At 48.9% G+C, this 25,309-nt stretch overlaps 1 protein-coding gene across 5 annotated transcripts in view; it reads left to right on the top strand.

Moving 5' to 3' along the window:
* The window catches only part of FRMD5 (FERM domain containing 5), a 292,045-nt gene that overhangs the window by 193,370 nt on the left and 73,366 nt on the right, over window positions 1-25,309 (top strand). For 4 of the 5 annotated variants that reach the window (XM_030577211.1, XM_030577209.1, XM_030577210.1 and 1 more), the window contains exons 2-4: window positions 12,428-12,532; window positions 19,695-19,737; window positions 20,920-20,998. In XM_030577211.1, coding sequence (XP_030433071.1) covers window positions 12,428-12,532; window positions 19,695-19,737; window positions 20,920-20,998 — 227 coding nt within the window. Of the gene's footprint in view, window positions 1-6,076; window positions 6,138-12,427; window positions 12,533-19,694; window positions 19,738-20,919; window positions 20,999-25,309 lie in introns of those variants that run through there. The other variant, XM_030577214.1, reaches the window with a different exon arrangement.

Genomic DNA, 25,309 nt, shown 5'->3' with positions numbered 1-25,309 from the left:
CATCGGACACTGTGATGGCTTTAAGCTTCTGATGGCCCCCATAAAACCAGATCATCCTGTCTTGCTTGGGGATCAGCCCCACGGGTGAGGCCCATGGGCTGTAAAATGGCTGGATCCCATTTAAAGCCAGCATGTCCCTGACCTTTCTCTCCAGGTTCTGGGCTGCTTTCCCAGTGACTCTGAATGGGGAACACCTGATGGGGAGATTGTCTCCCACCTCAGGGAAGAGATCCCCCAGAGGGTCTTCCCCCTTCTCCATCCAATCCTCCCCCTTCAGGTCCAGGGGTCCCCTCACTCTTCTCCCATCCAGCAGCTCGAACAGGAAGAACCCTGTGGATTCCTGGGGTACCACCAGCTGCCTCCCGATTCCCCCCAGTTCTACTTCCCCTTGGGGAGCCCATTTCCGGTACAGGAATCCCTCCTCCTGCAGGACTCTGACCCTGCAGCCTTCCCCAAGGGGGTTTGGAGTGCTGTGGCCAGCAAGTTCTCTCAGCTTCTCCAAGGAGGGATCCCTCTGCAGCTCAGTCTGGGATTCAGCGGCTGGGGCAGGGAGTGGGACCTGCTCCCTCTCACTGGCTGGACCTGGGGTCACAGCCCCCCTGAGCCCTGTCCCTGGTAGCTCCCTTCCTGCTGTGTAATCACTTCCCAGCAGCACGTCTGGACCAGGCAAACCTGTTTGGCAGCTGACCTGCCCTGCCTGGGTGTCCCCCCACTCAGCTGGGGTCTCAGCTCCCCCCGTGCTCAGCGCTCCCCTTGCTGTCCCAGTGGGATCAGGCAGCGAGCTCTCTGCTCTGGTCACATCATCAGAGCCAGCGTGAGCCCCCTCTCCGGTGTGCAGGGGGGCGGGAAGCATCTCTCCCTCCCACTCAGCCCCAGGGGGCTGGTTACAGGTAGGCAGGTATACTGAGCCCAGCAGCCCCTCCCCCCTACCAGCCAGGTCATTTGCATTTTCACTGACCATTCCCATCCTAGCCAATTGGTTCCCTGGATTTGAATTCAAACCCTCGCCCGTTACAGGAGCGGGGCCTGGATCCTGTCCCATGGGGAGACAGTCACCCCCCAACAGGGCCTCCCAGCCGATATCCTGGAGAACCCCAACTACCAGCCAGCCCGACCCCTCCTGGGTCTGCACAGGGATCTGGGCCATAGGCAGGGCGAGTGGCTTCACCCCAGGGAACTTCACCCAGGTTCCACAGTCCCTCAGCATCTGGGGCTGCACCACCACAGTTCTCTCTGTCCCAGGGTCTCGCCCCTGCAGGCGTGTTTCCCCACTGACCCCTGGGCAGCCCCCTATGTCTCTCTGCTCCACCATCACCAGTCCACGCTGCTGCTGCTTCTCCTGCAGCTTTTCCTCGGGCTCTTGCTCTCTCTCACGGTCCTCTCGCTCTCTCGGGCTCTGCTCCCATCCCATCCGTCTCCAATCTCCTGATGGGGAACCCAATCGTGAAGACCCTCGTCTGATCGGGGACCAGACTCCTGGGGATGCCTGGCTGATGCTCCAGCTGCTCTCAGATCCTCTTGTAGCCCCATCTGGGCCAGGAATCTGCTCCTCAGAGCGGTGCTTCTCCTTCAACTGCACGATTAACTGTGCCTTGGTGAATTTCCCCATGCGTAACCCTCTCGTTGTGCACAGGATCACAATGTCCTTCTCAAGGAGATGGTGATAGGCCATCACTTCACCGTTCCCAAGTGGCTCTGGACTCACAGGCCTGTGTGCTCTTGGCTCCCCCATGGTTTCCAGGAAGAACCCCTGGTGTGCCAGCCCTTCTCGTGATCACCACCTCTTTGCCAGGGTCGAGCTGCAGACTCCTCCGCCCCTGGGACTGCTCCTGCAATCCCCAGGGGAACCCTGCTACTGCAAAAATCCGTCTCTCTCCCAGGGTCGAGCGGCAAGCTCCTCCGCCCCTGAGACTGCTCGCTGCAGTCCTCAGGGGTACCCTGTTACTCCAACAGTCCTTCTCGCTAGTCACACACTCCCAGAGGTTAACTGCCCCCTGAAACCGTCCCTCTCTGAGCCTTCAGCACGTCTGGTCCTCATTATCCCTCCTCTGTTTTACTGCTCCCCAGTCACTTACTGCAAGCAGCGCCATTCACGGGGTGCAGTACGTCCTGCCGCTGCCACCAGTTGTCACGGAGTCACCGGGCGATGCTCTGGAACTGCTCCCCACCAAGCCAGTCAGGACTTTGGGGAGCCTCCTCTCCCTTGGAGCAGACTTGTTCAGGGCAAAAAGCTCACACAGCTTCATCTCCTGGGTCTCTCCTTGGAGCATTCAGCATCCTCTGCCCCTCCGTGCGCTTCCCACAGCGAGTCTACCCCAGTGGGGTCCTGGGGAAGCCACCGGGTTCTGCACCCCCACTTTGCAGTCAGACGTGACTCTCAGCCAGCCAGTAAAACAGAGGTTTATTCGATGACAGGAACAGGGTCTAAAACAGAGCTTGTAGATACAGCGAACCGGACCCCTCGGCGGGGTCCATTCTGGGGGTCAGTGAGCCAGACCCCCAGGTCTGCCCTCCACCCTTGACCCCAGCCAGCTCCAGACTAACAACCCCTCCCAGCCCCTCCCCTCTGCTCAGCTCCTTTCCCGGGCCAGGAGGTCACCTGATCCCTTTGTCTCCAACACCTTCAGCTGGCACCTTTGCAGAGGAGGGGCCCAGGCCATCAGTTGCTAGGAGACAGAGTGCCAGGCATTTAGGTGCACTGGCCATTTGCTCTGCCAGATACTTAAGAACTGCCATGGGGACACTGAGGCACCAACGCAGTATTCAGAGAAAACATTAAGAACTTTCCCAGTTCGTCACACTGGGTGAACCTAATTATAGCGCAAACCGCCAGCTTTGGGGATAGTCTGCTATCAGCGTGGCCTATCCCAGCCAACCGGTCACAGATTCAGTTCCAGATCTGAACTCTGCGGCCTGAACGCCAGTGCCATAAGCTGGGGCAGTGTCACTTGGCTAGACGAGACCAGTAGCAAGCAGAGATGTAGCTGTGGATCTGCTCTTCTTTACTGCTGACTCTCAGTGCTGTGAATGGAGATTTCTCTAATGGGCTTCAGGGGATAGGCACACAGTATCTCCAGCCAGAAAATACAAGAGTGCGAGACAACAGGCTGGATTTATAAATATTTAACTCCTCCCTTGAATGTCTGCAGTGTTTGTAAATAGAGCAAAGTGCTGACTAGCATCCATGCCCAGGTTTTATGTTCTGTGTTATCGATAAGCATGAGAGGGACGAACACCAAATAGTCTGTAGTAGAGGTTAGCGGCAGAGGCCCTGCAGGGAGCTCACAGAGACCTTCAGGAAAGACTCATAAAGAAGCAGCAATGGTGAGGACTGGACATTAGTTGGTGCCATTCTGGCCGTGGGTTCCGTTGTGCACACTGCTTTCATTGCAGCTTCACGGCATCTGTGGCATTGGTGTGTTGCTGCTACTATCAGAAGAGGGAATTTTTATATTGAGCCGCCTTTTGCATACGTTAGTGAATGGGGGTGTTTATTGTGCTAGTCAGATTGTCACAGACAAAACTCATCGGAGAGAAAACAAACACGTACGAAGTGAGATTCGCAGCTCCTCCTCCCCAGGGAGAGCAGCTGATGTGGTTTCTGTCACTCTGGGCCAGGTAAATCCCTGGTGTAACTCTTCAGGAGCCAGTGGAGTTACACCAGGAACAAATGTCCTTTGTATTCATGGCAAACCAATGACGGGGAAAGATGGCTCAACAGCCTTTTCCTCTCATTTCTGAACGCTAGTGCAGAACAGAACGCAGTGCCTAGGCCCAATCCTGCTCCCTAGGAGTCCACAGGAAATTTTACAATCAGGTTGGGGTGCTAGATGATACAGTGATGAGCACTACAGAGAGCTGAGTCGATGGAACAGATGTGATTTCCACTGACAAACATGCCCTACACACATTCTCTGTGGTTTCCTCCTGTGTGGGAAAGCCCTGCACATGTTAAGCATATGCTTTCAGGAGCAGGGGTATTTCTAGTTTGCCCTTGGGGGATGGGCTCCGGCTCTGGCCGAGAAGGGGCCCCGCTGCCATGTGGGTCATGGCTACAATGCTTGGGGACCTTTGGCCTGGGAGAAAGGGTCTGGGCAGCAGGATGTTTCCAGTCATAGACAGGAACCTCTCAAATTTGTCCATGTGGATTTGTTCACAAAACTTGCTCCAGTTCCATTTTGTGTTACCATAATTAGAACAAAGTTGAAAACCAGTGTACTGGTCCTTCAGTGTTTTGAAAATCACATGAAATGTGGCCCATGGTTACACAGACTCTAGCTATCACTTTAGCTAGCGACAATGTGCACTGTTAATTAGATTCAAAGGGCAGACTGCCGGTGCCCCCAGGTTTGACTAATTTCAGTGGGATACATTATTCTGAAACATTCTTGTCTGTTCAAATTAAGCTTTTCCTAACTGTCTTTTTTAACTCACACACACACACACACACACACACACACACACTCTGCATCTTTCAACATAACCCACTGCGTAATCCGCAAAGAGATGCAAAGTTTCTAAAACGTTCTGCACACGCAGTGGTGAACTCACTCGTCTTTCTCAGTTCTCAATATGTTGAACAGTCTTTTCAAATGGTATGTTCTGAACCAACCATTCCCTTTAACGCCCTTTGCGACAGTGTCTCAGGCACTTTACAAACAGATCAATAGTGGTTGCAACAGGAGAGTCTTTAGACTTGATTTAAAGGTAGTTAGTGACTCAGTCAGATGAGTTAGTGCAGCAAGTGAGTTCCGGCGGGTAAGGGTGGAAAGAAAGAAGAACAGTTGCCAACTGGGTGCAGCGCTGAGAGCTGTCAAGATTTACTCAGGTCTACAGCGGAGGCCAGGTCTTAGGAGAATGCTGGCCAGGAAACTGTTGGGGGAAGGAGTGAGACTGCAAAGAGTAGCCTTGTAGGCAAGCAGAAACATCCGTGGCATCATCATAAAGAAGTGCCAGTGAAGTTCTCCCGTGTAGGAGGACTGTGCTCGCAGACCCTGGCTCTGGAGAGAATTCTGCCTCTGGGGGGTTGTGCAGACTGCAGGTGTCTAAGGCGGGTATCAGAACAGGGAAAGTAGTAAAGAATGAAAGACCGTGCGGCAAGGTCATAAAGGAGACAGCCTGGTCACAAGGCAGGAGAATTCTAGAGACAGCAGACTGACCGTTTCCCAGTAGGAGCAACACGAGTCTCTGAAGAAAGCTCAGAGTAAGTGACCACCCAGGTTACAAGTTTTTGAAGCAGCAGAACAGAACGAGCACTGATCTCCATGCCCAGCGGACTCCACTTGATGTCCAGGTCATGCTGCCATTCTCCCCTGGACACAGCGGCTGGATTTCCACAGGCTCATTCTCTGCTGGAGCTGGAGCTTCACACCTCGTGTGTCTCAAGCAGAGTCCCTCTCCTTGTCCCCATCACTGCTGACTTTCCTCTATGACTGCACGAGACACTAGTAACCTGCTGCAGCAGGATGGGAGCCAATTAAATGCAGCAGACTTGCAAACGGAATAGACCCTGACATGCATTTATACTTGGAAACACAGGCCTGCTGTTGCAAGGGGCAGGGGACAGCCCTTCCATTACTGCTCCAGCCTGATTCTGGGATGCTTGTTGCTAGCCCTTTGAAAAGGTCAGACACCGCAGCCAGTGCAGGCTGATGTGGAGTAAGCAAGTAATTTCAGTATTTGCATAATTCCAGCCTGAACTTCTTAACTCTTTAAACGAAGCACAAGTGATTTAAAATGCAGTGACATTTACCATAATGTATCAAACACCAGAAACATGCTAGAGACAGACCTCTAGGGGTTCCCTGATTGCCTGGCCTATTTCTGGTGAGTGATTATTTGATCAGATAACAACATATTCATTAAATGGATTTGTAGGAAAATAGGATCCTGTGTTATCTTAAAGGAGCCCTGTCAGCTGTCAGAAGCAACATTTGATCTGCACAAGATGAAAAGCATTAAACACAGCTCATGCTGACTTCAGAATGCAAGCACAGCCAGGTTATTGAGTGTGTCTGGCAAGGCAAAGAGATGCTGGAGTGCTTTCAGAACTAGCATACCACGAACAAGACTGTGCCAGATGGACAGGCCCGATCCAGTGCTGGTGGTGCACTGGCTCCAGATTCTCACTGGTACAAGTAAGAGCAGAATCTGGCCCAATAACTTTTTCTCTTTTTTCTCTTGGTAAGTAAGAACTGCAGTGAGAGAAACCCCTGGCAAGCTCTACGCCTGGAATCATTTCCAAGAAAACTGCCGGAGCCAGGTAGCAGGGCTTGAGATTTCCAAATGTGACTTGTGATTTTTGGGTGCCCAACCGAAGCTGTTACAAAGGGGCCTGATTGTCAGAGCATGCTGAGCACCTGCTCTCTGGAAATCAGCCATTTTGGAATCATAGTGCTGGGTTAGGAGCATTGTATGTCAGCTTCCTGCCTCTGGAGACTTGTGGCCGGATGCTGTGGGCACCTTCAGTGGGCGTTGAGGGCACTCAGCACCACATGGGATCCATGTGTTCTGGTTCTAATTAGGTTAGAAGTGAAAAGGAATGTAATGGCCTCAGTCTTTTTTATTTTGGCATCTTTTCATCTGCAGAAGACGGTGGGAATTGCAGCTTATGATGTAGATGGTTTACAATGCCTCGTGTGACCGAGTAGTCCAATCTGAGATTTGAATGATCTTCGGCAGTTGTTGCGAATGTCTGTATCTTGGTTGGGAGCTGCTGGCTTCCTACAGGCTCGTTTCTCTTCAAGCTTTCGGGGGGCAGCTTCTGTCATGGACTCTGATGCCCCGATGGAGACGATGGCGCCACTTGTTACAATCACTTGCCAAGTTTTCCCATTGGTCAGGATCAATTCCAAATTCCTTCATATCTCGCTTGCATGTGTCTTTATAGCATGTGATGAACTAGGAATGTTCCTAATGTTTTCTCTGAATACTGTGTTGGTGCCTCAGTGTCCCCATGGCAGTTCTTAAGTATCTGGCAGAGCCAAGGGCCAGTGCACCTAAATGCCTGACCCTCTGTCTCCTAGCAACTGATGGCCTGGGCCCCTCCCCTGCAAAGGTGCCAGCTGAAGGTGTTGGAGACAAAGGGATCAGGTGACCTCGTGTCCCGGGAAAGGAGCTGAGCAGAGAAGAGGGGCTGAGGGGGAGTTGTTAATCTGGAGCTGGCGGGGGACGAGGAGTGAAGTGCAGACGTGGGGGGTCTGGCTCACTGCCTCCCAGAATGGACCCGGCCGAGGGGTCCGGTTCGCTGTATCTACAAGCTCTGTTTTAGACCCTGTTCCTCTCATCGAATAAACCTCTGTTTTACTGGCTGGCTAAGAGTCACGTCTGACTGCGAAGTGGGGGTGCAGGACCCGGTGGCTTCCCCAGGACCCCACTGAGGCGGACTCACTGTGGGAAGTGCACGGAGGGGCAGAGGATGCTGAATGCTCCAAGGAGAGACCCAGGAGGTGAAGACGTGTGAGCGTCTTGCCCTAAACAAGTCTGCTCCAAGGGAGAGGAGGCTCCCCAAAGTCCTGACTGGCTTGGTGGGGAGCAGTTCCAGAGCATCACCCGGGGACTCCGTGACATAGCAAAACTTGGGCCATCCTGTTGTTCTTGTTCCCTCTGATAGCTCCCCATATAGCCTGTCCTTGTGTGTGCATCTGTCTTCCAACCTACTGAGATGGCCTAGCCAGTGCAGTCGTCTTTGCTTGAGCAGGGCTGTCAGACTTGGTAAATTTGCCCTTCAAAGAACCTCTGCGTTGGTTACTTTATCTTGCCATTTGGTATTGAGTATGCGGCGTAAACAACGTAGGCGGAAACCGTTTAACCTTTTCTCCTGATGAGCATAAGGTGTCCATGTTTTCCCACCATACATGAGAATGCTGAGCATGCAAGCTTGGTACACTAGCATTTTGGTGTTGGTGGTCAGCTTTGAGTTGTTCCAGGCTCTTTTAGTTAGTCTGCTAAAGATGGTAGCAGCCTTTCCAATGTGAACATTTAGTTCTTCATCCTGTGAGAGGTTGGTGATCACTGTCGAACCTAAATAGCTGAACTTCTGGACGACTTCTAGCTGGTTTGCATTTAAGGTAATTGAAGGATCTTGTGGAACCCCCTGTCCTAATACAGCCGTTTTCTTGACGCTGATGGTGAGAGCAAATGGCTGACAGGCACTTGAAAGGTGGTCCATGAGTTCCTGTAGTAGATCTTCATAGTGGGCTCTGAGGGCAGCATTTTAGCAAAGCCACGAAAGCACCTCAGGAATCTAGCACCATTCAGCAAGGTTAGCCTCCAAACTGGCCTGGCATGGGTGCTGCGCTCCAGACTGGGGTGCACTGGAGGTGATGGGTGGGGAAGCGTGTGCTCATCTTGTTCACACTACACTTGGCTTTCCAAGATGCTCTTAGTCCTTGCCTGATGAGCACTATATTCCTCTCTACAAAATATACCACAGAATGAGTCATCAGCACAGTACTTTACTGAGCACTATCTTGAAAATCCATCATTATTTGTAACGGTCTCTCAGAATTTGGAACTGTAATTTCTTTCCCATCGAATCTTGTCTCTTGTTGATTTGGTAAATGGTGAATTTTCCCCCTGTGGTTCCTAATGGATCTTGAAATTGACACACGCCCCTTTTTGGTTTTTCACCAGGATTTAGTTTTTCTCCCGAGCACAGAACACAAGAAATAGACATTGTACGCCCCTGCCTCTGCCTCCATAGCACTTGGGGGTTGGGAGGGTTGAGAATAGTGTTTCTTAGGGCTTGTCTACACACACAAGTTGCACTAGTTTGTCTTAAATCAGTTAAAAAAAAAAGAGTTTAGTTACATCAGTGCAACCTCACCCCCCCAATGTGGACACTTCTATATTGTTTTAAAACAGCAGCTTACATTGACTTGGCTTGTTTCTGTAAATGTACTGACACCCGCTAAATGGTTCTGGGCCAGCTTTACACTGATGCAAGGGCGTCCACAGACAATGATGTACTGGGTTAACTAAATCAATACTAAATCACACTGTTGATTAAATGGGTACAGTTCTACGTATGGACCAATCCTTAGTTAAGTGATGCTGGAGAGCAAAGAAAGTTCAAGAGCAACAAATATTTTTGTAGGTCCTACACTAATATTGCCCCTCTCCGCCCCCCCCAAAAAACAACCTTTCAACCATGGATTGGAGAATGTTTTGAAAAAATAGTAATCCGACTTCTAATCTAGAGGATATATAGGCACTATCCGCTGAGGTCCTACACATATACCTATCTTCATACCCAGTCAGCAGCCCAATGGACTTCAATGGCACCACTCTTACTGCCTAGAATTACGCATGTGCCTAAGGCTTTGCAGGACTGGAGCTTCAGGTTTTAATAATCTCAAAATATACCTAGTTTTAGGTCTATGATTCTTCAAAATTCCTCTGTAACTCCCAGTCTCACTGTATTTAGAAATTGTCTTCGCACGTGGGACCTTACAAAACATGGTAGCTGTTCAGAAAGTTGTTTTCCATAGACAGCCTGTTCAGCTTCTTACGGAAGTCATTGCCGTGTGTTTGATGTATATGCTGCAGCACATGCAGAGTGGAAGCGCCTTCACCTGTATACAGCTGAGTAAAGAACCTGGCCAAAACCAATACCAATTCCTCTTGGCAGACTAGCTGAAGTGACTCAGGGAGGGACTGAATCATAAGAACCACAAAAAAATATACTATGGCATAGACCCCTAGCCACACCTCTTAAAACATTCTGTTTAGCCATGCTGGGACGCAGAGCTAATCAATGCCATTACACAGAGGAGGTTTAAACATTGCTACTTTTCTGGAGGTGTCTTGTCCCATTCTTAATGGCAGTTGGACTGGATGTGCATCCTGTTCTTCCAAAGGAGTTCTGCAATAATTCAGCAATGCTTCGACGAATTAGAATGTTTAGAAGTTCCTTTTAGGAGTGGGGGTTTCTTCAGCATAGAGTCTTTAAAGCCCTCGCTGGTTATAGACAAATACAGACTTTAACAGCACACAGCAATGCAAACCAGTGTAGAGCAGGAAGGGAAGAAGTAGTTATTCTTAATACACCTCTACCCCGATATAACGTGACCCAATATAACACGAATTCGGATATAACGCGGTAAAGCAGTGCTCCGGGGAGGCGGGGCTGTGCACTCCGGTGGATCAAAGCAAATTCAATATAATGCAGTTTCACCTATAACACAGCAAGATTTTTTGGCTCCCGAGGACAGCGTTTTATCAGGGTAGAGGTGTATCTCAATAGAAGAGGAGAGAGAGAAAACAGGTTAAAAATAAATTAGTCCTTGAATCATAAAATAGTGAAAGACTAAAGAAACTCAACCTACTTAGTTTATCCAAGAAAAGGCCAAGAGGTTACTTGATCGCAGTCTGCAGGTACGTAGACGGGGAAGAGATTTCTGACATTGGGTGGCTCTTTAGTGGATGATGGCATAATGAGCTCCTGTGGCTGGAAGCTGAAGCCAGACGAATTCAGAGTAGAAAAAAGGTGCAAATTTTTAATAGTGAGGGAAGTAAACCACTGGGACAACTTGCTTGGGGATGTGGTAGATTCTCTGTCACTTGAGGTCTTTGAACCACGACGGATTGTCTTTCTAAAAGATCTGCTCTAGCTCAGGCAGAAGTTGTGTTTGGTGCAGAAATCACTGGATGAAGTTCTCTGGCCTGTATTATGCAAAAGGCCAGACTGAATGACCGTTTCTTCTGGCCTTAAATCTATTAAAACATCAGTACGGTGTTCTGCGGCTTTACTGTTTGAAAGGAGACTGGTAATCTTACAGCTTCCACTGTGCAATGTAATGTAGAAGATGGTTTTGACTGGACAGCAGAAATCAGGAGGTGCGATACCATGGTCTGAGCAGAGCACTGTAAACTGGACATTCTCAGGTTCCAATTCCAGTGCTAATAACACCCTGAGTCCTCAGGCAAATGGCTGCAGCTCTGCAAATCTGCAGATATCTTCACTTTCTGGGGAGCAGGTATACACACAGGGCTCTGCAAATGGCTTAAACCCCTTCCTCCGTTTCCATGTGTGAACAAAGGACGGCATCATAGGGGATTGTGAGAGTTAATGTTTGAAAAGTGCTACATAAACGATAAATGTTATTGAAGCAAGTGAAAGGAAAATTACTAAAAGCAGGAAATTTATGAAAACAGACACGTGAATCTCTGGCAAGATGTTTGTGAAAACCAGTGAAAATATTCTCCTAGAAGTATCCAGGAATGTAATTACAGCATTTCAGAGCATTGTCATTGTTCTTAATTAGGGTGGACTGGCCCCAGTGACAGCCATTCCATGATAAAAGTGAAACACAGTTACTTAGAAGCAGTTTTCTTACTAATAAATTACGTGCCTGCTAGTGAAGTGTCAGAACTGCAGGCTGCAGTGTTCTTCTGCAAGGAGTCTGTTGGGGAATGAGGATGAGATTGGCTGGATGCAAATACTGGCACATACTCGGTGAACATTTGAAAGGGGTTTTTATTGAATTGGGAAATCATCCTATAGATGGTGATTGATATAAAATTAAATGAGGCCATTTGAATGATCTAGTGCCAGGCCCGCAGAAGCCTGGAGCAGCTTGGAGTTAGCGAGGGGAAAGGAGTAAGCATGCCGAGGCCTCAGTTCAGCACGCACTAACACACATTTAACTTCAATGTGTTTTAAGCGTGTACTTAAAGATAAGAACGTTCTTAAATGCTTTCCTGAATCAGGGTATCGGTCACTAGTGGCCCACGAGTTGGTAGAGTCTGAGCTGAGCAACAGAAGGAAAATAATTCAGTTAGGGTTGATAGTTTGTTCCATTGTGCATAATATTGGAGCACATTTGATCATTCAGATCACATGTTCTTCTGAAACCTTAGACACTGGCAGGGTAATTCGGTGTGGAGCAGCCTGGACTCAGAACATCCTTCTTTTGTCAACCTGAGCTAGACTCCACTTGATTGCAAAAGGTTCTGAGTATTTCACAGAACCCAGAAACATCCTTATTAATATTAATCCTGAGTGCTTAGTGTGGTGATTTTACATTTCTCAGGCCAGGACCAATAAGATAAAAACACGCTGGGTTCTGCTCTGTTACACCTGTGCAGCCTCAGTGAAGTGAATGGGACTTCTCTGCGATTGCACCAGTGTAAGGGAGAGCAGAACGTGACCCACTGAGATGAATTCAGCAGTGATATAACTCCAGTGAAGTTAATGGGATTAAACCAAACCTGGATATGATCCTAGGTTTCAGATGTCCGAGCGTATTGGTATGTCATGCTCCCGCTTGCAAATCCTTCACCATCTCGTTTCCAGCAAACGCGAAGCCTGCTGGACGTGCTGTTGAGTATTTCAATGTTCTGCAGGACCTCTGCTTTTGCTTTTTAGTTAAATGTAGCGGGCGTGTGTCTATCCATTTGTAAATGCAGTTTCTTTATCTTGCAGAGAGATGCCAAGGGTCAGTATCTGTTTGACCTTCTCTGCCACCACCTAAACTTACTGGAGAAAGACTACTTTGGAATTCGGTTTGTGGACCCAGACAAGCAAAGGGTAAGTAGCAGCTAAGTTGCGAGTTATGCTAAGATCTTGTTCCAAGACATGCTTGGATAGTCTGGAGGAATTTTCCCTACAGTAAACCTGTAAGGCAGTTCTGCTCCAGGTACATGTCACACTCCTTAGCTGGGAAAATATACCCTGCCTGTCTGGGGTTTGTATTTGTAGTTTTTCTTAGTGATTCACTATTTAAAAAAAAAAAAGTCAGAGAGTATTGTTGTTCTTCATGTGACCAACAACCACAGTGCAAAACAAACAGGGAAATAAATGGAATTAGAATTAGAATTAGAAATCAACCCAGCCCTTTGTCAGGAGTCTTTCTCTATAGTTTTTCCTGTCTCTGCTGATCTGCAAGAAGATCAGCCTGAGAAATTGTGTCTACCCCAATGGGTTAATTAGCAGGGTGATGTGGTCCACCTGTCAGTCAAAAAGCCAGCTGTCTCCCTTCTTCACACCTTACCAGGTGAGGAGTCTCATCTGCTTACTTTCATTGCAAACATATGTTTCTATTCCCTCAAGCATTTCAGAGCCTGTGCAGCTCGGAGAGGGAGCTGGATCGTATTCTGGCTCATGCATCAGCAACAGAATCACTTAGTTCCAGCTGCAGGATCTTTATCATAGGCTGTGACGTGTGACCCGGAAAGAACTCAGCAGGACTCTCAGATCCCGGGATGAGCTCGGACTTACGGGGAAAAAAATCTTTTCATTTGTAAAACGAGCAGATACGTGTGGACGAAAAGGAGACGCAGACATGGAACTTCCTAGTGCCCGTGTTTTTCAGAGTAGCTTTACCAAGTAGAACCACATAGAGACACATAGAATCACATAGAGACGGACATGCACCAATCCCCTCTAGAGTAGGAAATAGAGCAGCTGCTACCTGGGGCAAGAAAGCATGAGAAGAAACCACACAGTATGTGGAAGCTTGGTAGAGAAGACTTCTAGGTTAGAAACTGGCTGTGCACTGCGTTCTTGAGCTTGTTTCAGACATCAGGATATGGGTGCTGATCGCACAGTGCCATCTGCCAGTACCGATCCAGGCACCTTTGCAATGTCCCATTCAAGTCAAAAACAGCTCTGCCCAGGTGCAGGAATACACAAGAGCAGGTGTTATTGCAGGAACAGGGACTTGCTGAGCTGTCACTTTTGTGGCTGCGTATAATCAATATCACAGTATCGCCAATAAGTAAAATGTTTTGGCAATGAATATGTGTGTGAGTTATTTCTGCCATTTCTCGAGGTTAGTTCTCTACATTAGATGAATATTCCTTTAAACACACCTAAAGAATGCAGAATGTACCAGCATACAGCATATGCCATGAGGGCACCTGAAACGGATGGGTTGGAAGCTCTGCATGCATACCAACTGTTTTTTACTATTATGGTAGCACTGGGTTTGCTGCTGAGATCAAGACCTGTCCCAAAAGCATCAGAACAGGAGTAATTTCTGTTCCTGCTCAGTCTGCACCCGTTGCTGCGTCTGAGAAACGGTGAGCATACGCAGGGGAAGAGAACTTACAGCGTAGTTCCCTGAAGAGTGAGGTGGTGCCATGAGCTGTCCTAGTTGAACAGCTGTTATGGTTAACTTCCACTAAGCACGGGGATCTTTCACTTGTCTCCTTTTCCCCTCCCAGTGGAACACACACCAGTGCTCAGGAGGCTTTGCTTGCTGTCTCTTTGGCACTCGTTGGTTTTTGTGGTCCCCCCGGCTAACTTCCTGGCTAGCGATGATGCATCAGCATCAGTGGCCTCGATGTCTTTCCTGTGCGCTCGTGATCAGCTGACTCCCAGTGCCTTTCCTTAACCCTGCAAGTTTTCTTCTGGGCACTTGTGGTTACATGCTCCTCTCTGAAATCTCTCCGACCTTTCTTCCTGCTTATCAGTGTCACGGGCGATGAATAACCTCATTAGAAGGAGTGGCTGAATTCATAATGGGCTAAAGTGTGGAAGCTCTTTGACGGTGGAGAGCAACATTTTTCTTGCAGTGATTCTGACTGATAACTAACTGCCACTCTGGTTGTGCTGCCTCTTTGTTTTCCTGCTTGTTGGCAAATAGCCTCTTTAAATATATGTACAGATAAGGCCTGTGTGTGATACACTGGAGTGTGTTGTCTGTTCGCATGGCCATTGGAAAGGGAGTACCATACAGAAAATTGCATGCACCATGAGTCCACACAAAGGCTAAGAAGTGCCTTTGGAAATTTCTCAGTATATATTAATAGAATCAAGCGGAAACATTGTTTCTTCTATCAGAATGTCTACACAGTGGTTTGGGATGGAGACATGGATAATATGAACTGTTTTGTCTTGTCCAAACTGAAGTTATAATGGCATTTAGTGTGAAAAAAGTCCTGGGCTTGGTCCTGACATCACTGACCATGTGAAGATCAGAAGGAACGCTCTCGAAGTTGTGCATTGAGTTTGAGAACTCACGTGGCTGTGTGTATGGTTATGGCATCGTTAAAGCCTGGAAGACTCTGGATGCAGAGTTCAAATAGGGCTGGTCAGCTGGAGGCCAACCCTTGAAATGGGCAGGGTTGGCCTCAGAGAGTTACCAGCACCCTTGGGTTGTGTTAATGTCATTCTTTTTGTTGTTGCATTTCTTGGGGGTGTTCCGAGCCAGTTACAGCCATTGCAGTTCAATGAAAGGGCATGACTGGCTGGTGTGTATTATGGGAGACATAACAGAACTCAGCGGAGTGACCCCGGTGTCAGACTGGCTTCAGTGTGACCAGAATCGAGGGGGCTGAGCAGGAATCGTCTTAACCTCTGCAGTTAAGATGTGTCAGTTTTGTTATTAAAGAGCTGCCTAGGCTTTGCATTTCTCGGTTAAAAGCACCGCATTTAACACCTGACGAATGGGGCTGCCTCCTCAATCCATTATCACTGCTGCACGAGTAAATATTTCTTACTGGAAAGCAAACCTTTGCTGCTCAGAGACGTGACTGATCTGAGGCATGGGCAGCTGCAGGGGCTTGCTGGAAACGTGCAGCCAGGCTCGCTTGCTGCCTTCACAGCGGATCTGGGATGAGTTCGGAGGCACAAAGCTGACTCCAGTGTTCCAAGTCTCCAGGAAGTGTGACTGTACCAGCTGAGCACATGCCCCACAGAGAGTTCTGGGCCGTACAGAAACAGTATCTGATATTGTTGCAGACATATTTATGTGTGAAGTATGGCCAGGCTTGGCAAGGAAACTGCCCTGTAGCTGCGAACCGTCAGCAGTTTAGAAATGGTTGTTTGAGAGACTGTGGTACGGAACGAAATGCTGAGGAGCCAGAAACAGGGGTTTGAAATTTTTCTCATACCATAAAAATTGGTGATGGCTTCTAATGACAGGTGCCCTGAGCCTGTGGCCCTTCCCTACCAGAGGTGTACTGGTGTTTATCTGGTCCAGTGTGAAGTGTTCCAGCTGGTGGGACTTCCCCCACTTCCCCAGGGGATCTTAGACACCACCCAGCAGGTCTTGCTCTTGGGGGAGGTTTTTCCTGATGCTTTTTCCTTCATTCAATCTCATTCCTCCCTTGGCCTCCCAAAGAAATTCTCCCTGCTCAAGGACTCAGCTAAGGCCTTGAGTTGCTCTCAAGGAATCATAGACTATTAAGGTTGGAAGGGACCTCAGGAGGTATCTAGTCCAACCCCCTGCTTCAAGCAGGGCCAATCCCCAGTTAAATCATCCAACAGATTTTTGCCCCAGATCTCTAAATGGCTCCCTCAAGAATTGAACTCACAACCCTGGGTTTAGCAGGCCAATGCTCAAACCACTGAGCTATCCCCCTCCAGGAAAGGGCAGGCAGGTGTGGTGCTCTCGCTGAGGTGTGCCGTGTCCTGCCTGTGTAAAGGGCTCTCATACGAACGGCTTCTCCAGTGGTGGCAGTGCTACTGTACTTCCTGCGTGATGCAAGTGTTACGGGTCCCTTTTGAGCAAGGGTAACTCTTCGCTGGCTCTTGTGGCATGCATGCTGTTTCCTCGGGACGGTTCTTGCGTTGCCTGCAATGTTTTGTGTTAACTGACCTTTCCCTTGACTGCTGTGATGTCATTTTTCTGTATTTTTTCGTGGTACCTCTCCCCAGGCATCTGTTAGCCTCTCTTCATGCCTAGGGAAATCTTTTAGTTTCTTGCATCACCCTTTAAGTTGGGCCACAAAGGTTAGCAGCAATAGTTGCAAAAACTGACTGCAGTAAGAACTTGGGGCTTCTTTTTGGAAGGTGCTGTCAGAGTCACTCCAGAAAGACAGGCCTCAAGTGTAACCTACTCTGTCATGTTATAGTTAAAGATGTTCTTTTTTTGCCCCCTAGCTTACCTTGGGTGATTTCAATCAGTCATTCCAGACAGTGCCAAGCAGAAAATGGCATTTTGCATACGCAGCTGTGCTGATTGTATGTCCCAGCGCTGTTTGCATGTATCTGTGGCACTATAGAAAAGTTAAATAACAAGACCCATCCCTTTAAAAGAGAGGTGTTTGTGCCGGACAGAGGGAGGGATCCAGCAGACGTGGGGGTAGCTGAAAAATCCTCGTGCTGCGACTTGAAAGAGGCAGTTTTTCAGATAGGGAGGGGTTTATCACAGCACGCATCAATGGGTTTCTGTTATGTGTTTATAGTGCAGGACCGATACTAAGGGTGAGTACTATGGCTCTGCTAGAAACGCTGCAGCTGAGCCTATGGGGTTCTTCCATCACTCTGAGAGGCGGCAGCTAGGTCGACAGGAGTCTACACTGGGGCTATGCTCGGCTTAACATCTCAGCAGCATGAGCGATGTAGCCAGGCCAACTTATGTGTTAGGTGTAGACCAGGCCGACCGTGCCCCTCTTTGAGCTCTGGTTGTAATCATTCAGCATTGAAGGGATGGATGTCTGTTGTCACAACACAAGGCACATGTCCAGGTATAACATACCTGTTCAGGTGTAACACGTGGGCCTAGATATTGACAGTGTCCTGTCAGCTTGTTGTGCTCTGGAAGGAGTCGGACAGTCAGGCGATATGGAGCTCAAGATGCCGGCTAATGGAAGGTGCTCAAGCCAAAGATGAATGGGTTTGGCACGTAACCTGGCTGATCTGTTGGCACAAATGGAAAACTGCACCTGACCTTGGGATGTTGCAGCTAGAAATATTTCCCAACAATCTTGTACTTTCACCTCGGCAAGCACTGCGAGATGCCAGCAGAAGAACAGAGTTCTTGCTCAACACGACAAGATAAAAGGCTCCCACTCCAATGTCAGATGGACTTGGATGGTGATACCTAGTCAGATGTAATGGGGCTGCTGAGAGGAAGTGTGGAAACTCGTCCATCCCAGTAAAGCCAGCCAGCGGTTCCCTTCTGCCCTTGTGCCTTTACACCCAGGGAACCCTGGCTGGTCATTTCAGTCTCACCTTCTGATTTCCTGGCGTCTTCGAGTTTGCCACCCCCATGTGAGCTGGCACGAACTACGCAGCTGGTTGAACAAATGTTCCTAAAATATTCCACCTACTTTAACAAAGTCAGGATCCCAGTGGCTGGTCATTGTGGTGATCGGGATTTGCATCTGATGCGCTCGAGTCTGATACTCTACTGCCTTACCCTTTGTTTGGCTATTGACACCCATGGCAAACCTGTACAGCCTGTTACTGTTGGAAACTCGCATCGGAGGCACCGAGCGAGAATTGTAATAGAAATGTGACATGGTCTCTCAGGGGTTCCCTGGGTGTTAAGGTGCAAGGGCAGAAGGGAACCGCTGGCTGGTCAAACTCCAGGGAGAGAGGGAAATTCTCCCTCCAGGTCCTCTGTCCCCCGCCCCCCAGGATGCCAGAGGGAAGGAAATGCCTTGAAAGATGTTTTTGTGCTACAGGGTGGATTTTAAACAGAGACACTGATCCTGAGTGGACATTTTACATCCACTGATGCCATCTTATTCCCTGCCGTATTTGGTGCTGATCAGAAGCCGATTCTCAGCCTGCAAATTGCAGGGGGCCAAGTTCCTTTAAAATGTAACTCCTCCCTGGGTCAGGGGATGCCCCCAGTTGACGCGGGGTGAGCAGCAGGCCAGATGCAGGCCTCAGTGCAGCCAGGCTAATGCTGCCCTGAGAAGGAGCGGAGAGGGGGCCACTTACCCAGAGGTGGAGCCTTCCTTTGGGAAATGAGGTGATTCCTGTCAGACCCATCAGAGTCTGCAGGCACTGAGTGCTCAGCCGGAAATGCCCACTGCATCCTGGTCGTAGCACAGCTACAGTCTGAGCAGTCTGGGGACAGAGTGACCGGGCTAGCCAGGGGCTGTGTGCGTTGCTGGGGTAGCCGCTGGAGGTGGGACAGCCTTCAGAACAAAGCTTCCTCCTTGCTGCTCCGCTCGGATGAGCCAGGCCATGTCGCTGATTCCTGGCCTGGCCTGCTCAGAGGCACCATCATTATTGTCTGATCCGCGTGGCCGGACCCAGTGATTTCCAGCAGTCCTAGCACATACCAGCAGCTTGCTCTCCCAGGTGTGCTGTCCTTGTCAGTGTTAAACCCCATGGGAGTGGGGTCGAGGTTTGTTTTTTCAGCTTGTCTGCTAGCCCTGCCCATGGTATTGAAGGCTGCCTCGTCTGACTCCTTTCCTACTGCAGCCGTCGCTCCTCCTAGATCATAGGGAAGCTGCACTGCCTGCGCTGGATGGAGTGTTGTGTCCTTTGTGAAGTATCAGTCTCACCTTCTGATTTCCTGGCGTCTTCGAGTTTGCCATCCCCATGTGAGCTGGCACGAACTACGCAGCTGGTTGAACAAATGTTCCTAAAATATTCCATCTACTTTAACAAAGTCAGGATCCCAGTGGCTGGTCATTGTGGTGATCGGGATTTGCATCTGATGCGCTAGAGTCTGATACTCTACTGCCTTACCCTTTGTTTGGCTATTGACACCCATGGCAAACCTGTACAGCCTGTTACTGTTGTGTACCCATCTTGGACAGGTGTAAATAACTCAAGAAGATGTGAGGCAGTGGAATATCAGGCCCCCTCATTTTAAAAATCTGACCTTGCTGCATGGTCTTTTTCTCAATAATGTATTGGTCATTCAAAGGAACATATCTCTGTTTCAACCCGTTTTTTTCTCTTTCTTTTCTTTTTACCCCAAAGAGGAGGCATTACAACATGAACAAGAGGGTATTTGTTATTGGTCCTTTTTAAAAAAAATCTTTCTTTTTCATTTCAGCATTGGTTGGAGTTTACAAAGTCTGTTGTGAAGCAGATGAGAGGTAAGCATTGCATTTACTGTGCATCTGTGTATGGAGATCTCCTATGGCTCCTGTGAATGCGCCCCTTAATTTTATAAGCATTTCCCTCTGGTTCAGCCACTTAATCCGTGTGGTTTATTCCCTGTGCATCACCTAGCGAATGTGCCCTTCTGAGTATCTGTTACCTTGAAAATGAAATAATTCTCTTGGGGGCAAATTTTCATTGAGCCCACCTACTTGTGCCAACATAAGTATGTCCATTTTGCACATGCCAAATCTGTGTTTGCTTGAATAAAACAGGTGCTTGCATGGATAAATGATCCGAGCGAGCAAATAACAATTTTCAAGCCCACCTGTTTTGCAAGGAAAAGTGAACTTTTATTTTCCACACAACAGATACCATCACATGTACTGTCAGCACAGCCATGGAGGCCCAAGGAAAACCCCCTTTGGAAATGCCCCATTATTCCTTGAGTTGTGGTTCAGAGATCACCTCCCTCCTCCCAGCTGTCCCTCCGCTCCATGGGCCAGTGCAGGAGCAGCCAGGGGCATTGTGTGGTGGAATCCCCATCCCCTCCCTGTCCTTCTCCATTGTCTTTAGCATCCTGCTTGTAGAGTGGAAGCCAAGTGTAGGAGCACCACGACTGCTGTCATGAGCAGCCTTGCTTGGCTAAGGTGGAGGTGGAGATCATCTTCCTGACCCTTCCCGCCTTCTGTGTTTGTGTAGGCCAGCTCACAGTCTAGCCTATAATGTGTACATGGGGGGTGTGTGTGTGGGTAGGGATTGGGGGAGCAGACAGACAGGCCATTCAGATTTCAAGCAGTGTCTTCCATGTACTCTTAGGGGTGTAGGAAGCCTGGAGGACTCTAGATTGTTATTTATACCACAATCCTTGCGCAGAACAGGGGGCAAAAAAGGGCTCTTAGCGTCCCCATTGAATTCTTTTGCCATTATGACAAAGGGAGGTGCTTGAGGCCCATCCTTTCTCTGGGTGCCTGGGGAATTGTGATCTCAACTGCCTGTGCTGTTAATGAGTGCTCTGCCTGTGCTTTGGGGGGGATATGTAACTGCGGAGCCACATCTGGTCCTGAAAAGATTTGACTGGCTCCTTTAGTTGGGTTAGTAGCTGAGGAAGGCTCTGGTGTATTTGCTCTGCACGGATACAATTCAAGTGACCGTAACATTGTCATTTTACGCTGCAGCCCAGCCTCCATTCACCATGTGTTTCCGTGTGAAGTTCTATCCCACCGACCCTGCTGCTCTGAAAGAGGAAATAACCAGGTAAGACTGAAGCTAGCAGCCATGCAATGGGGCTCGTGCTGGGAGCTCCCAGGAGATATTGTTAAAGGTCAGACACACCTGCAGCTCCGCAGCCTGAAAAGTTTTGTTTCAGATTTCCCTGAACAGAACCAGTCAGAGTCACCCACCGTGTTCGGGTATAAAGAAGCATGACAATACTGTTACTATACACTGGAAGCTTGCAGCGTCATCCCGCCACGGCTGATATTTATCGTTAGCTGTTGATTTAAACCCGCTTGCTTGAACTTCCACGATAGCCTGTTAAGAAGATTGAGTTGCCAGAACACGGCACTTAGAGCCTATGTCATAACTACAGCAGGAGCCTGAGAGTCTGTCTGTGCTGCCTTGGAAACCTGGGTCTATGGGAGCTGGGCTTGCAGGCTCGGTGTTTCTAGGCCTGCACTTGTGTCACAGCCGTGCTAATGCGTCCACACTGCACTCTGCAAACCTCCTGACTTGGGTCTGTGGCTTGAGGTGCATCTGTGATGCAAAATAAATGGGCTTCACAGCAGGACTTGGGCTCTGGCCTGTCCCACTAACAGGGTCCTAGGACCCAGATCCTGAGTCAGGTTGTCTTGTGTGTAGATGGAAGTGGGGCTTAGGGTCAAACCAGACTCAGAACCTGGCCATTGTGTGCAGTGGAGACATCCCCATAGTGACTACGATAGCCATGATTGCAGAACAGGTTCTAGTCTAACCCCTGGATATTTCAGTTCCTTGTAACTTTCACCTTTCAGGCTGAACTTGGCCACGCTGGTCTCTGCTGAAAGGCGAATCTGTTGCTGTGTAGTTTGGAACAGCAACAGTTAACCTCTTGTGGAGTCTTAGGAGAGGTTGAAAAATGCACTTTTCCCATTGTCACAGAAACACACGGCGCTGTTTTGAATAGCTCCAGAGCCCAGGTTACGTAGTTACAGCTCTACACACACAGTGCACTTGGAAGGGTCTAAGCGCTTCTCATTCCCCTTGACGTCGCTGGTATCTGCTGGTGACCAGCAGCACTCAGGACGCAGCCCTATTTAAATAAAGGGAATGTCCTGGGATGAAATGTATGGCCAACTGCATGTCAAATGGTTCACGCTGTTTCTCCCGAGTCATCCCTATGAAGAAATTTGGGCTTTAGTTCGCTTCCCTGCATTTAGTTTTGCAAGAGGAAGGGTATCCCTAAATGTATAAGCACAAACATGTGGCAGTGCTTAGGGAATGCTCTGTTAAGTCCCCATGTCCTGTTCTGCTCTGAGGAGGGTAGGGTAGGAGCATGGTCTTGGCCACTAGGGTAAATGTGAGAATGCAGGGAGCATGTTTCCAAGCTGCAGTGATGGAAGGAACTGGTGGGCTCTTTCATCTTGTGCAGCATTGTGGCACGGGGATGACCTGATGTGATGGAAGTGCGTGACACAGCTGTGTTTGGGTGCCTGATTAAGATTAGGACCGTCTCCTCCTCCTCCTTCCTGCAGATCCTAAATAGAGGGTGCTTAGGTTCTTTGCGGGGTGCAGTAGTCCAACTTGTTCCCCGGGAGGTTCAAGGTGAAGGAGCAGGCCAGGTGGTCATGGGATTACATTCAGTGCTTCAGTGGAGGATGGGGTTGACGTGTTTGGGGAGGGGGAGAAATCCCATGTGAGTCGTGCCAATGGAGGGACAGAAGGAGGGCTCAAGGTGACAGCAAGGGAAGGGGATGTAGAACTCTAGTTTCACAGCACAAGACGTGAGTTGTCTCAAGGCTGCTAATACCCCCTTCCCTGCCCCATCTGCCCTGCCACACCTCACAGGGTTTAACCAGTGATGTGCGGAGGAGGTTCCCAGAGCTCCCACCAGGGGCTTGATTGAAGGGATGCTTTTCCTCTCTCTGGTGGACCTGGCCTCTCCTGGGCTTTGCTGACTCATCCCTGACAGAGTAGTCTTGTTCCAGGAATAAAAATGCTGCTGAAGAGCAAATATTTAGGCAGTTTTATCTGGTGATTTGTTCAGCTTTTCAGCTTCACTCGGACAAAGCTGAAGGAAACCCGAGGTTTAAGCGGGATCAGATCTGGTGAACCCAGCCCTCCCTTGGGTTGACTGCAGCCACTTGCTCCAGACCCAGCACAGTTGATGCACTCCTGCTAGGCAGCTTCTCCTGTGTCTCCTTGGTACACCTGGCTGTGGAGTAGTGTTTGACACTTACAGGTTAACGCACCTACTAGTGGATTGAGGTGTTTGTAAGCCTGTGGCCTTTGAACAGCAGATGAGGGAATTCCTGTCCTGTGGACATTGATGAAGTCGTGGGACAATAGCAGCGTTTGCCACAAGGTCTGGCCACAGGATGGGAATGATGAACATTCCTGCAGGGCAGGAGAACCAGTGTCCTCCTTCTCCCTATGCCAGTATATTAAACATCTCACTCTGTTAGCACAGGGCTTTGCATTCTCCCCACCCTTCGCGCCCCATGAATCTGAGCGTCGGCTAGGCATATTTCAGAGAGAATGTCAGTGAACTAGAGGGTTGTCAGAGCCTGATGCCCTCCCGCTGCTACCTGTGTGTCGGAGTAAAGCCGAGTCGTTTATTTTCAAGGCAGGACACTTGATCCTCTGACAGCATGCCATTACAGTGACTCAGTTTCTAGCCTATCCAATGACTGATGCAGATTGAATCATTTTACCTGTTAGATGTTGATGCACTAGAGTTTGAATTGCTCAGTGTTCCTGACATGCTGCATTTAGATTCCCTTGTGGGGGAGGAGCAGAATCCTATTGTATGCCTCAGCCAATCAGACATAAGCTCCCCTTTAAAAAAAGTATTGTATTTATGTAACTAAGCTGGCTCAAGCCTGATTGTTTTTAAAAAAATTTCAATACTTAGTCTTTAGCTGCCCCTCCAGCCTTGGCTGCCAGACATTCTATTAGGGGTTATGCACCGTCATCTTTAAACAGTCACGCGTTATCTGAACTTCACTGGCTCTTTGTACAAAATGTGCCTGATTCTAGGTGGGCTATAAATATTCACATTCTCTTGAGCCTGGAAGACAAATCTGGCTTGGCAGTGCAATGTCTCATTTGCAATACTGCTGAGGTAAGAGCAGATTGGCTTTTGACATTCCCTTCCGGTGGGGGGTTGATTGCACTAAATGCTGATCCAGAATTTATCAGCACTGTTTAAAAGTGTTGGGGTGGATTTGGCAGAGTGGTGAGAGATGGAGTTTGTTTGAATATGAAAGGCTGGGTGTGATTAGGACTGCAGGGAGATGAGGAAGCACTGGGTGTGACATTAGAACAGGGGAGAGGAAGCTAATGCTAGCAGGCTGCTTGCGGGAATGCAGAATTTGTCACAAGGAACTGTGTAGGCATAGAGAAGTGGGCTGGTTTTGGGCTCAGCAGGCGTATTGTTCCCAGATTTTGCTAGCAAATGGAAAAGGCAACATGCAGGAGTTCGCCATGCTGCCCGTGTGTTGACACCACATCTTGGCTTGCTGCTCTCTTGGGATGTGTATGGGAACATTCAGCACGGCTGTGTTCCCACACAACAGGTCACAATAGCTGCAATGCGCCAAACCCAGAGAGCTGAGGTTTCCATGCTAGAATTCGCTGTGGTAGTGGAGCGTATTGCCATGAGCTACCGCAAGGTGTAGTCCTTGGAAATGCTGCCTTTGGTTCCTGTTGTCCCCGGTCCATCATAGAAGACAGAGCCGGGAGAGATCTCTTAGGCCATCGCTAGTCATTTTCCAAAGGTCTCATCAAAAGAGCTGTTAATCACAGGGCCAAAGATTTCCGGCTTTGTTTCTTTGCCCTTTCCAAGATGGTGGGATGCTTCCTGCTTTCCAGTACTCAGGATTCACTCCCAGATGTAGTGACCTGTTTAAACAGGCCCTTCCCGAGTCCCCAGCAGGGCTTGTTATTTGTGGCCAGGGCTCATAGACTCATAGACTCTAGGACTGGAAGGGACCTTGAGAGGTCATCGAGTCCAATCTCCTGCCCTCATGGCAGGACCAAATACTGTCTAGACCATCCCTAATAGACATTTATCTAACCTACTCTTAAATATCCCCAGAGATAGAGATTCCACAACTTCCCTAGGCAATCTATTCCAGTGTTTAACTACCCTGACAGTTAGGAACTTTTTCCTAATGTCCAACCTAAATCTCCCTTGCTGCAGTTTAAGCCCATTGCTTCTTGTTCTATCATTGGAGGCTAAGGTGAACAAGTTTTCTCCCTCCTCCCGATGACACCCTTTTAGATACCTGAAAACTGCTATCATGTCCCCTCTCAGTCTTCTCTTTTCCAAACGAAATAAACCCAATTCCTTCAGCCTTCCTTCATAGG

Source organism: Gopherus evgoodei, chromosome 10 (genome assembly GCF_007399415.2).
Source record: "Gopherus evgoodei ecotype Sinaloan lineage chromosome 10, rGopEvg1_v1.p, whole genome shotgun sequence".
NCBI classification, from domain to species: domain Eukaryota; kingdom Metazoa; phylum Chordata; order Testudines; family Testudinidae; genus Gopherus; species Gopherus evgoodei.
Note: the sequence above shows the minus strand (reverse complement) of the source record. Positions and strands in the feature narration are given on the sequence as shown.